The sequence below is a fragment of the Eleutherodactylus coqui genome, unplaced genomic scaffold, assembly GCF_035609145.1.
Source record: "Eleutherodactylus coqui strain aEleCoq1 unplaced genomic scaffold, aEleCoq1.hap1 HAP1_SCAFFOLD_245, whole genome shotgun sequence".
NCBI lineage: Eukaryota > Metazoa > Chordata > Amphibia > Anura > Eleutherodactylidae > Eleutherodactylus > Eleutherodactylus coqui.
Window position 1 is genome coordinate 27,501 of NW_027102049.1, and position 13,326 is coordinate 40,826.

Here is a 13,326-nt window from a genome sequence, read left to right on the forward strand (position 1 = left end):
AAGAAAGGTATTCACTAGGAATACCACAGGGTTGACCATACACAATCCCCCTAGTCTCCTTGTGCGGTATGTGACCTCCCTCTTCACTAGGTTCAGTCTGCTCCCCCACAACAGCTGGAAGAACAGACTATAGACCCGTGTCCAGAGAGGCTCCGGCAAGATACATACACTGCACATATAGATTAACAATGGGAGCAGGAAAGTCTTGATAAGGCTAACCCTTTCTCTCAGGGACAAAGACCATCCCTTCCACTGGTCAACCTTCTGACTGGCATCTTTCAGTTTACCATCCTAATTTCTCCCTGGGTAATCACCCTGGCCAAATTGGATGCCTAAAACTTGTGCAAATTCTTGAGGCTCCGGGAGACTGAAATCAGGACCTTTTCAGAGATCCTGTACTATCAACCAGACCCCTTACCAACCTACTATTCACTGACAACTTACAGTTTCTGTAGGGGTCGGTGCGAGCGAAATTTCCCGAAATCCCTCTCAAAAACTAAAGCTGTGTGCCTATCATACTGACATCCCTTCAGCAAGGCTTTCACCCTGGAGGCCTCCTCACGGCTGCCCCCAGTCGAGACAATTTGCTTGAGTTTCCTCCTCAAAGCTTGATATAAACGGTACTGGGTCAAACTTCTGAGGTTTGAAAGCTCACGGAAATACTTTGCAACCCGTTTCTTGAAGATCTCCCACCACTCTGACTTACTATTACAAAGGCCCATCAGTGGAAGCTGGCTCTGCAGAAAATCCTCAGAGGACTGTCTTATTTCCACCTCCTCCAGGAGTGCCGAATTTAACTTCCATAAACCTCTTCCCATCCGAGGGGTTTCTGAAACATTCAGAGAAAACATAATTAAACAGTGATCGGAGAATTCCACCTCCACCACCAGAATTGGTGAGGAGACAGCCTCCTCCTTTAAATAAAACCTATTTATTCTAGATCTACAACTACCTCGATAAAAAGTGAACCCCGTGTCGCCTGTGGTGTGCCGAACATGGACATCCACCAGGCGAGCCTCACTCACTATATTATTCAAAGCGACGCTGTCGTAAGCCAACTTGTCTCTGGCACCTCCCCTATCACAGAGCCTCGAGACATTATTGAAGTCTCCGCCAAAGATCAGCAGTCGACTCGTAAAAAGAAAGGGCTTGATCCTTATGAAGAGGTCCTTTCTCTCGTTCTTGCTCTGAGGACCATAAATATTTATGAGCCGAAGCTCTTGACCTCTCATAAGGACGTCCAAGACCAAGCACCTCCCTATTTCCACCTCGATTACCCGTCTGCATTCAACCGCTGCGGTTTTTAAAACAACCGCCACCCCGCTATATGGTTCGGCCGCAAGAGACCAATAGGAGGGCCCATGAGTCCACTCCCTCTTTGCTTTATGGATACTGGCCAGGTCTGTTAGCCTGGTCTCTTGCAAAAACAAAATATCAGCTTCATTCTGGCTGAAAAAATCAAAGGCCATAAAGCGAGCCATATCAGACTTAATGCTAGCGACATTAATGGTCGCCAACGTCAACGGGGTGAGTGCCGCCATCAAGGGTGATCGAGCTGGACAGCTCTCTTCTTTACATTAGCCGATTCCCCACCAGAATCCCTACCACCCCTTTTTAAACACTCCAACATATCCATTTCTACGATATATATAGTTTTTACATGATTGTTTGTTTGTTTGTTTTGCGCCCCCCCCCCCCCCCTTCCCCGATTTGGAGAGGAGCCGTCCCCTTTGTCCCGTGGCACTGAGTCTCCCCTAACCCCCGGAGGAACTTGTGGCCCCCTCAGGGGGGAGGGGAGCGACGTCCCCCACCGGCACCACTCTATTCCTTGGCGCGCTCCCCCCTCCTCCTCTGAAAGTAGGCGAGCCTGAATCCTCCTCATTAGAGTCTGAAAGCGGTTTGTTAAGATGACCAGAGGGGAGCCGGTTTGGCCCTCCTTTAGCATCTGACCTGGAGGGGGAGAAGATTTATTTTTCCCCTTTTTAATCTGTTTACCCTTCTTACGTTTTTCCTTTTGCCTTTCCCTGCTCTCCTCATCCACACTGTCTTCTGAACTTGATAGGGAACTAGACCTCTCCTCCTCCTCTCTCGCCAGTCTCCTGACCTCTTCCTCAAAATCGCTGCCCCTTATGTCCTCAGAGGTGGTCCAGTGGCCCTTGGGAAACAGGGACCAGGGTCATCCTACTGGATTCCCCCCCTTCCCCTGCCTCCTTTCGGGACATCTGCTGTCTGGTCTTACTCACTCTTCTACCTTTTTCCATCACCGGACCCCAGACCCCCTACTTCCGCCAACCCCCTCTCCAGCTGAGGCCCCGCTGCCCCAGGGTACCCCAGTCGGATCAGGAGCAACATCAGCTCGGGCACGCCACCCGCGAGCGTGCAGTCCATGGGAGTCTCAACACCCACCGCAGGTGCCTGACTTAAAACGGATGGCATACCTTTCCCTCCCTGCTCAGCATCCAACACCATTTCTGGTACTGGGGTCAGCTGAGCAGAGGGGTCTTTCCCATCCTCCCCCTGGGTGCCGCTGGGAAAGATTCTCTCCCTCTGATCCACTCCCAGGACCACCACAGATGTCGAGTCTGTTTGACCAGAGGGGCTAGGAAATGGTACAAAACGGGTGCATAGGACCTGTAATTGCTTCTTCTTCTTGTTCTTCTGCTTGCCTTTTCCCGATCTTTCTTTGCCCTCCTCAGGTAGGTCGTCCCCAAAAGAAAGATTAGACAGATTAGTAGGGGATTCCATTCTTTTAATTTCTGCCATTAAATAACCCTCCCTTTCCTCCTCATCTGAGGAGTAAGAAGCACTCAGCCTTGGGGGGATGGGCTGGGCTGCCTTGGGGGGATGGGCTAGGAAATCTCCACAGGTGATAGATCTGGAGATGCCCTGCAGGACATCACACCTGGAGACACCATTACACCTGCGTCATCCTCCTCACTGTCAGACACCGAGGTCACTGCTAACTCCTTCCCAGAGAGGTTCCTCATGCTGTCCAATCTCTCTTGGTTGCTCAGTCTTTCTTTAAATCCACCAGCATTCTGTAAAATGTATTCTTTTCTAGTGGAATGAAGCTTAATGGCCTCTCTCACCTTCCCCATCTCTTCTGATATAGTGACACGGTCCTTTCTCCTTGTAGCAGTCTCGGCCCGAGCCTTCAAAGATTTCAGCTCCATCTGCAGCTTTTTAAGCTTCTGAATTCTGGTACTATACTTGTTGGTGGTCTCCCCGGGACGGCGCCCACCCCACCCCTTGTACTGGATAAGGGAATCGCCACCATCCCGTCCTTGGGAAGACTGAGCTTTCTTTCCAGGTTGGCCTGCACTCTCCATGGAGTCTTGCTGCATCAGCCTCTGGGATCTTCTAAGTCTCTCCTCCTGAGACCAGTAACACACCGTCATTCCCCGCTGGTCTCACCTGGGGAACGGTGGAGGATGTGCTAGGTTGCACACTCATGGAGGCCCCCTCACCTCTCCAGGGAGAGGGAAAGGGCTCCAGACACGTCTGCTCAGTAGCTCAGCTCTGCTCAGACTGCAAGGCTCCACCTACTCCCAACCTACTCCAGCCCCCTTGTTACAGTCCTGGGTAGAATAGATGATGGGGGAGATCTCTTTACTGACCCCTGATATATCTATACATAGTTATTAGAGCGCCCCCTTGTTACAGTCCTGGGTAGAATAGATGATGGGAGAGATCTCTGTACTGACCCCTGATATATTATACATAGTTATTAAAGCGCCCCCTTGTTACAGTCCTGGGTATAATAGATGATGGGAGAGATCTCTGTACTGACCCCTGATATATCTATACATAGTTATTAGAGCGCCCCCTTGTTTCAGTCCTGCGTATAATTGATGATGGCAGAGATCTCTGTACTGACTCCTGATATATTATACACAGCTATTAGAGCGCCCCCTTGTTACACTCCTGGGTATAATAGATGATGGGAGAGATCTCTGTACTGACCCCTGATATATTATACATAGTTATTAGAGCGCCCCCTTGTTTCAGTCCTGCGTATAATTGATGATGGGAGAGATCTCTGTACTGACCCCTGATATATCTATACATAGATATTAGAGCGCTCCCTTGTTACAGTCCTGGGTATAATAGATGATAGGAGAGATCTCTGTACTGACCCCTGATATATCTATACATAGTTATTAGAGCGCCCCCTTGTTACACTCCTGGGTATAATAGATGATGGCAGAGATCTCTGTACTGACCCCTGATATATTATACACAGTTAATACAGCGCTCATTGTTGCGGTCTTTGGTATAATAGATACTACTGTACTGACCCCTGATCTGTAGAATCAAATATAACTACAAACATTTATAGAATGAAGGGAATTCATGCAGTTTAAAGTTGAGCTCTGAGTCGTGGAGGGGGCCATGCCGCTTTCTCCCCGCCTGCAGCATACAGACTGACTGTTCTCTTCCTGTACACAAAAGGGGAGAAAGCTGTCAAACGGCATGATGCAGGAGGGAAAAGCCAGTACGGCCCCCTCTGCGACTCGAAACACCACTCCTAGCCAAACCGCATGAACCTGCTGACAGAATCCCTTTAATTGTAGCCTAAAGGGCATCCACTCTGACATGACTGATGACTACTGCTGTCGGGTCAGTCCTGGTCCTCATGATAATTAATGATCTTGTTTAGTCCTGTAAGACGTCCCACACAACTTCTCCAACCGGCTGCTGACTTTTATAATATTTGTCTCACAGCTTTTGTATCCGGATGAAGATCTGCCCAATATTAATACTACAGAGAGGGATGTGAGGGGCGATCAGCGGCGTAAAGAGGAGATTCCTGCAGGTGAGTAGTAACCACTGAGTACAGCAGGGAAGTCACAGATTCTCCTCAGTCAGCGGCTGCAGATACTCCTGTAGATCTATAAGCTCTGGGATCCGTCAGTCTCCGCTGTATATCCCCCATTATACTAAATCTGGATGAAATATCCGACCGTTGTAGGCGATGACACATGATGACATCTACAGCGCAACCATGGAGCACACCGATGTGAGCGGGAACTACTTATCATTATATCATATCTGTACTGATGGGGGGAGTAGTTCTCCAATTCTGGGACCGAGGGTCCTTTACACTGACCGACTCTTGATCTGATGTAACGGGCACTGATCACATGACCAAAGATGAAGACATAGACCCCAATAACCGAATGTACAACATGGAGACATAGAGGCAGATAACAGAATATACAACATGGAGACATAGACCCCGATAACAGAATATACAACATGGAGACATAGAGGCAGATAACAGAATATACAACATGGAGACATAGACCCAGATAACAGAATATACAACATGGAGACATAGACCCCGATAACAGAATATACAACATGGAGGCATAGACCCGGATAACAGAATATACAACATGGGGATATAGACCCGGATAACAGAATATACAACATGGAGACATGGACCCGGATAACAGAATATACAACATGGAGACATAGACCCGGATAACAGAATATAAAATATGGAGACATAGACCCGGATAACGGAATATACAACATGGAGACATAGACCCGGATAACAGAATATACAACATGGAGACATAGACCCGGATAACAGAATATACAACATGGAGACATAGACCCGGATAACAGAATACACAACATGGTGACATAGACCCGGATAACAGAATACACAACATGGAGACATAGACCCGGAGAACAGAATATATAACATGGAGACATAGACCCCGATAACAGAATATACAACATGCGGACATAGACCCGGATAACAGAATACACAACATGGGGACATAGACCCGGATAACAGAATACACAACATGGGGACATAGACCCGGATAACAGAATACACAACATGGTGACATAGACCCGGATAACAGAATATACAACATGGAGACATAGACCCGGATAACAGAATATACAACATGGAGACATAGACCCGGATAACAGAATATACAACATGGAGACATAGACCCGGATAACAGAATATACAACATGGAGACATAGAGGCAGATAACAGAATATACAACATGGAGACATAGACCCGGATAACAGAATATACAACATGGAGACATAGACCCGGATAACAGAATATACAACATGGAGACATAGAGGCAGATAACAGAATATACAACATGGAGACATAGACCCGGATAACAGAATATACAACATGGAGACATAGACCCGGATAACAGAATATACAACATGGAAACATAGACCCGGATAACAGAATATACAACATGGAGACATAGACCCGGATAACAGAATATACAACACGGGGACATAGACCCGGATAACAGTATATACACCATGGGGACATAGACCCGGATAACAGAATATACAACATGGGGACATAGACCCTGATGATAGAGGATTTTTTAGAGGATGTAAGTTTAGTGCTAGGATTTTTAGAGATGATGCTCACCAGAGACGGAGGATGAAGACAGCGAGCTACTGGATCATTAAGAAGACCCCATTCAGATTGCCACTGCTCCCCATCTGACATCTGTTTATGCATTCTGTAAACCGCAAATGGATCCTTTTGTTTGTCCTGTTTTTAGAGACCTATCCGTTGTGGCCCTAATCTTTCTGGATGCACAATTGGGCCCAAAATGAAAGAAACAGCCAGTGGCTCTCGGAACAGAAATTTTGCTTCAAGGCGTTTTAGGGCTTATACCTTCTGGAAGATAAAGTTGTCACCAAGAGCGGATAAGAATTTGTTGGATCCATTACTTTTACCTGAGAGATTCCCAACAAATGTCTGGATGGGTAAAATCTCCCATGATCACTGTGTTGGGCTTCTCTGAGAGCTTGGCCATCTGATGTAGAAAGAGTTCCTCCATATCTTCTGCTTGTCCCGGTGGCCTATAGTAAATGCCTACAATGGTGTCCTTTCTGTTGTTCTCTCCTTGTATTCTTACCCAAACAGTTCCTACAGAACTCCCAGCTCTGAAGCTTGAATCTCTGTGGAGATGAATGTTCTCCTAACATACAACACAACACCTCCTCCCCTTTTATTAGGTCTGTTCCTTATAGATACATTGTATCCTTCAAGCCTTGTATCCAATCATGTGTATCATCCCACCAAGTGTCCGTGATGCCGATGACATCATATTTCTCTTCCTGTGTTAGGAGCTCCAATTCTCCTTGTTTGTGTCCTATGCTTTGGGCATTTGTGTAGAAACATGTTAGTTTGTGATCGGGGTCTCTTGCTCCTCTACATTCCTTCTGAATTTTTTTGTCTTTGTTCTTTCTTTCTACTTCTAATAACAAGGTTCTCAGATGCATGATTAGATGTATATTTTTACCTTTCACTTCCTTCCCATATTGTACTAGTTTAAAGCTCTCCTAATAAGTGAAGCAAGGCAAATATATGCTTACCTGTCTGTAAGGTGCAACCCATCTCTAGCAAGCAGTCCATCATATAGGTAATTCACTCCATGGTCTAGGAATCCAAATCTTTGCTGACGGCACCATCGACGTAGCCAGTTGTTCACCTCTAGAATCCTGTTCCATTTCCTTTTCCATGGCCATCCGCTGGGAGGATGGAAGAGAAGACCACCTGTGCTCCTAGTTCCTTCACTTTCTTTCCGAGGTCTTCAGAGTCTCTCCAGATTGTAAAAAAGGACCATGCAACTGTGTCATTTGTCCTTGCATGTATTAGTAGGAATAGGTGGTGTTCTATAGGAGTGAAGATTCTTGACAGCCTATCACACATATTTCATTTGTGCCCCTGGAAGACAGCACACCTCTTGTGAGGTGTCAGGTCTACAGACAGCGGCCTCTGTTCCTCTCAATAGGGAATCCCCCCACACCCACCACTCTTTCTTCTTCACAACCACCAATCTCCTCCTCTTTACAACAACACTTCTTAGTCTCCATCCAAGAGTATTCAAAGTGCTTACTAGACTGTTCTTTGTGGGCAAAGTCAGTTGTTGATGTACCTTCTCATTGTTCTTTGTGAGAGCCTGGTACTGCTTCCTGGGCAGAATGGGTGCTGATTGATTCCCCATTCTCCTGCTTCTTCTCCTGTATACTCTTATACCCCTGTGTAACACCCTCATTGTATATCCTTTGTATATGTATAGAGAGATGCAGAGATACAAAATGTTTTTTTTTTGTTTTATTCTTTAGATTCTTTTATTATAAATATGGCAAAAGGGGGAGGGGTATTAATTCTTATGACCTTTTTTTATTTTGTTTAATAAAACCTTTTTAAACTTCTTATTACACACCCACAGTATGATGTAATGCCACAGCATTACATTATATCAAGATCTAACAGGTAATCTGCTGAGGCAGCCCTGGGGCTTTTCAGAAGGCCCCCAGCTGCCACGGCAACTACACAGCAACCTACCTGTAACCTCATTACGAGGGGCAATGCGGGACCCTAATCATCGATCAGGCATTTAAAAGCTACTATCAGAATTGACAGAGGCATTTAAAGGGTTAATAGCTCCAATCAGCGGCACTGCTTATCGAAGCTGTCAGAAACAGCCGGCAACCACATTGTATGGAGCGGGATCAACACGCGATGAACCTCCATACATACCTTGAATCTGCAGAATGTAACTGTACTTTCTGTAAAGTTAAGGGTTTAAAGGGGTTGTCCCGCGGCAGCAAGTGGGTCTATACACTTCTGTATGGCCATATTAATGCACTTTGTAATGTACATTGTGCATTAATTATGAGCCATACAGAAGTTATCAAAAGTTATTCACTTACCTGTTCCGTTGCTGGCGTCCCCGTCTCCATGGTTGCCGTCTAATTTTCGCCGTCTAATGGCCAAATTAGACGCGCTTGCGCAGTCCGGGTCGTCTTCTCTTCTCAATGGGGCTCGGTGTAGCTCCGTGTAGCTCCGCCCCGTCACGTGCCGATTCCAGCCAATCAGGAGGCTGGAATCGGCAATGGACCGCACAGAAGCCCTGCGGTCCACGGAGGTAGAAGATCCCGGCTGCCATCTTCACCGGGTAAGTAAGAAGTCACCGGAGCGCGGGGATTAAGGTAAGCGCTGTCCAGTGTTCTTTTTTAACCCCTGCATCGGGGTTGTCTCACGCCGAACGGGGGGGGGGGGGGGGGTTGAAGTAAAAAAAAAAAAACCGTTTCAGCGCGGGACAACCCCTTTAAGAGAAGCACAGAGTCTAGATCACGTGATGTCATTATCCCCTCTGCTCTTCCTTAGTCAGACCTCATCTGGAATACTGTGTCCATTTCTGGGCACCCCACTTTATAAAAGACATAGACAAACTGGAGCAAGTTCAGAGAAGAGTTACCAAGATGGTGAGCGGTCTGCAAATCATGTCCTATGAGGAACGGTTAAAGGATCTGGGAATGTTTAGCAGAAGAGAAGGCTGAGAGGAGACTTAATAGCAGTCTACAAATATCTGAAGGGCTGTCACAGTGCAGAGGGATCAGCCCTATTCTCATCTGCACAAGGAAAGACTAGAAGCAATGGGAGGAAACTGAAAGGGACACAGATTAGATATTAGACAGTGAGGGGATCAATGAGTGGAACAGGTTGCCACGGGAGGGGGTGAGTTCAGTTGCTGGACAGACATCTGTCTGGGATGATTTAGTGACCCTGCACTAAGCAGGGGGTTGGACCCAATGACCCCAGAGGACCCGATGACCCTGGAGGTCCCTTCCAACTCCACCATTCTATGATTCACTCTGTAAATCACCAGCAATGCTACCTTGAGATGGGGGGGTATATTATTTATTAAACTATGGAGTAATAGACAGGAGCCCTGCCGGCTGTGGGATTGGAGGGTTACTGTAGATGCAGGGAAGAGTAGCCTACTGTATCGTCCTGTGTCCTCTAGGGATGGAATACTGTACTGCACTTTTATACTCTTATTTCAAACAGCAGAATATATATAACGCATTGGGACGTGCTATCTAAATGTGCCAGTGCACGCTATCATGACCTGTTAATGCGTTGTAGCACTGCTAAAACAGGTTGGTCTATCTGTATCTAAAGGTTTCCTTTGTCTTCCCTTTTCTCCTTTCCCTTATCTTTTAATGCAGTTTTTTTAAACTTTTTTTTTTTATAATCGATAATATTTCATTTTTCTTCGTTCCTCTGGGGGACCTGAACCTGTGATCATTCGATGGTTTGTACAATATACTGCATTGCTTCTGTATTGCAGTACACTGTAAGTTTATTGTCTGTCTATTAAGCCATACTATGGCAGGCCTGGGAGTGTTCACTATCAGTGATAATTTTACTCATGGTGAATTCTGACTGCTGTCAGCTATATGAAACCACTTGTAGCCCCCAGTTATGGAGCGTGCTCAGTTCCCCAGCCTGCTATATAACCCCCTTGCTGATGCATGACAGATATATACATCCTGTTTTGTTAAAAGTTGTATTCAAAAATAATAAAATCTGTATTTTTTTTGTCAGATAATTGTACCAGAAGCTCAGAGGGATATCTCATATCTTCAAAGGATGGTGGTATCTCACTGGATACATATGAAGAGCAGGTCATGATCCCAGATCTACCCTCAACCCTTCACTCCACAGATCTGCCATCTGATCCTCTTCTACAACGCATGTCTTCTGATTCATCACAGCCTGATAAGCAGGAGAAAAGTCACAGAAAGGATGTTCAGTATCAAAGCACTCACACAGGAGAGAAGCCGTATTCATGTTCAGTATGTGCGAAATCTTTTCCTCATAAACCACAGCTAGTTAGACATGAGAGAAGACACAGAGAAAAGCCGTATTCATGTTCAAAATGTGGAAAATGTTTTACCCAGAAATCAGAGCTTGTTAGACATGAGAGAGTTCACACAGGAGAGAAGCCATATTCATGTGCAGAATGTGGGAAATGTTTTACTCAGAAATCAGACCTTGTTAGACATGAGAGAGTTCACACAGGACAGAAGCCGTATTCATGTTCAGTATGTGGGAAATGTTTTCCTTATAAATCAAAACTTGCTACACATGAGAGAAGTCACACAGGAGAGAAGCCGTATTCATGTGCAGAATGTGGGAAAGGTTTTCCTTATAAATCACAGCTATTTATACATGAGAGAAGTCACACAGGAGAGAAGCCGTATTCATGTATACAATGTGGAAAATGTTTTTCCCAGAAATCGCAGCTAGTTAGACATGAGAGAAGTCACACAGAGAAGCCATATTCATGTTCAGAATGTGGCAAGTGTTTTACAGGTAAATCAACTCTTGGTATACATAAGAAAATTCACACAGGAGAGAAGCCGTATTCATGTTCAGAATGTGGCAAGTGTTTTACAGGTAAATCAACTCTTGGTATACATAAGAAAATTCACACAGGAGAGAAGCCATATTCATGTTCAGAATGTGGCAAGTGTTTTACAGGTAAATCAACTCTTGTTATACATCAGAGAAGTCACACAGGAGAGAAGCCGTATTCATGTTCAGAATGTGGGAAATGTTTTACTCAGCAAGCACATCTTGTTACACATGAGAGAGTTCACACAGGAGAGAAGCCATATTCATGTTCGGAATGTGGAAAATGTTTTCAAGTTAAATCAAATCTTGTTCTTCATAAGAAAATTCACACAGGAGAGAAGCCATATTCATGTTCAGAATGTGGGAAATGTTTTACTGAGCGAGCACAGCTTGTTAGACATGAGAGAGTTCACACAGGAGAGAAGCCATATTCATGTTCAGAATGTGGGAAATGTTTTCAAGTTAAATCAAATCTTGTTCTTCATAAGAAAATTCACACAGGAGAGAAGTTGTATTCATGTTCAGAATGTGGGAAATGTTTTACTCAGAAATCACATCTTGTTCTACATGAAAGAACCCACACAGGAGAAAAGCCGTATTCATGTTCAGAATGTGGCAAGTGTTTTACAGGTAAATCAACTCTTGGTATACATAAGAAAATTCACACAGGAGAGAAGCCGTATTCATGTTCAGAATGTGGGAAAGGTTTTACTCAGAAATCATATCTTGTTCTACATAAGAAAATTCACACAGGAGAGAAGCCGTATTCATGTTCAGAATGTGGGAGAGGTTTTATTATGAAATCACATCTGGTTGTACATGAGAGAATTCACACAGGAGAGAAGCCATACTCATGTCCAGAATGTGGGAAATGTTTCACTCATAAATCACAGCTAGTTATACATGAAAGAATACATACAGGAGAGAAGCCGTTTGCATGTTCAGAATGTGACAAGTGTTTTATACATAAACCATTTCTTATTGCACATGAGAGAAGTCACACAGGACAAAAGCCGTATTCATGTTCACAATGTGGGAAATATTTTTCCAATAAATCAAATCTTCATAGACATGAGAGAAGTCATATAGGAAGTGTGTATTAACATTCAGAATAGCCCCCGATCTGCACAAAGATAATTGATGAAACCAACAGCCCAATATACACATGCCAAGCGAAGATACAGTCTCGCACCCACTTGGAAATGTGCAGGTTGGGATTCAAACAAATTAGCCAGTCAATCTCATACCCAGGTCCCATTATGTTTTAGAATGTGGACCACATGTTGACTTGATCTGTACTAAAGTTGTGGGACATAAATTTGTGTATTGCATAACCTTTGCACTGGGTAAAATTTGCAATATGTAATTTACATGTTCTCTTTTTTCATGTTAAAAAATCCAATAAAATGTGTGACAGAATGTGCCCTTTTTTTGTATACAACTGTGGTATAAAGATATCGATAGTGTCCTCCTAGCTGTCCAGTATCAATCAGCTGCCGATCAGCACACTAGGAAAGTTGAGCTGGCATCCGCCCCAATTGTCTTTCCCCTTCTTTCCCTCACATCCCTGATATGTACTCTTCCTCAGGAAGTCTTTTGATCATGATGGCAATAAGGTTAGCTAGTGACAGGTAGATACTAATTACCCCCCGTCAGTGAGGACACCTCAGATATTTCTCGTAGATATTCTGGCACTGTGACTCATAGTGTCCATATCAAATAAAAATGTATTATTGGAGATTATGGGTCATACGAAGGCCCCAGCTCAATGTCAGGTACATTTTCAGAACTGAGAGGACACTGCGGACCAGGCACAGTTACTCCCATCTCTGTGAAACCCCCAGATTTGCCTATAAGCATAGCTGAGCATCAGTCCCCTATCATGCTTGGTATCTATCGATTGGTAAATTACTGATATTAAACATTATGGCCAAATCTTCCTCATTGGAGCGCCTCCCAGGAAAATATGGCTGAAATATTAAATCGGGGTTTCCTACAGATCCTCCCCGCATATACTCAACCCGCCTTGATAATTTCGGAAAAAGGCCGGCGGGGGTGTGGTTCTGTGGAGGCATTAAAAACTATGTGGGTTCATATGTAAATTGTCA

General features: G+C 44.8%; 1 protein-coding gene across 1 annotated transcript in view; it reads left to right on the forward strand.

The window, feature by feature from the left end:
- Positions 1 to 12,637, forward strand: part of LOC136595431 (zinc finger protein 268-like) — a 14,187-nt gene extending 1,550 nt beyond the window's left edge. Inside the window, exons 3-4 of the mRNA XM_066588699.1 lie at positions 4,726 to 4,816; positions 10,406 to 12,637. Coding sequence (XP_066444796.1) covers positions 4,726 to 4,816; positions 10,406 to 12,321 — 2,007 coding nt within the window. The 3' untranslated portion in view covers positions 12,322 to 12,637. The remainder of the gene's footprint in view (positions 1 to 4,725; positions 4,817 to 10,405) is intronic.
- The last annotated feature ends 689 nt before the right edge of the window (positions 12,638 to 13,326 follow it).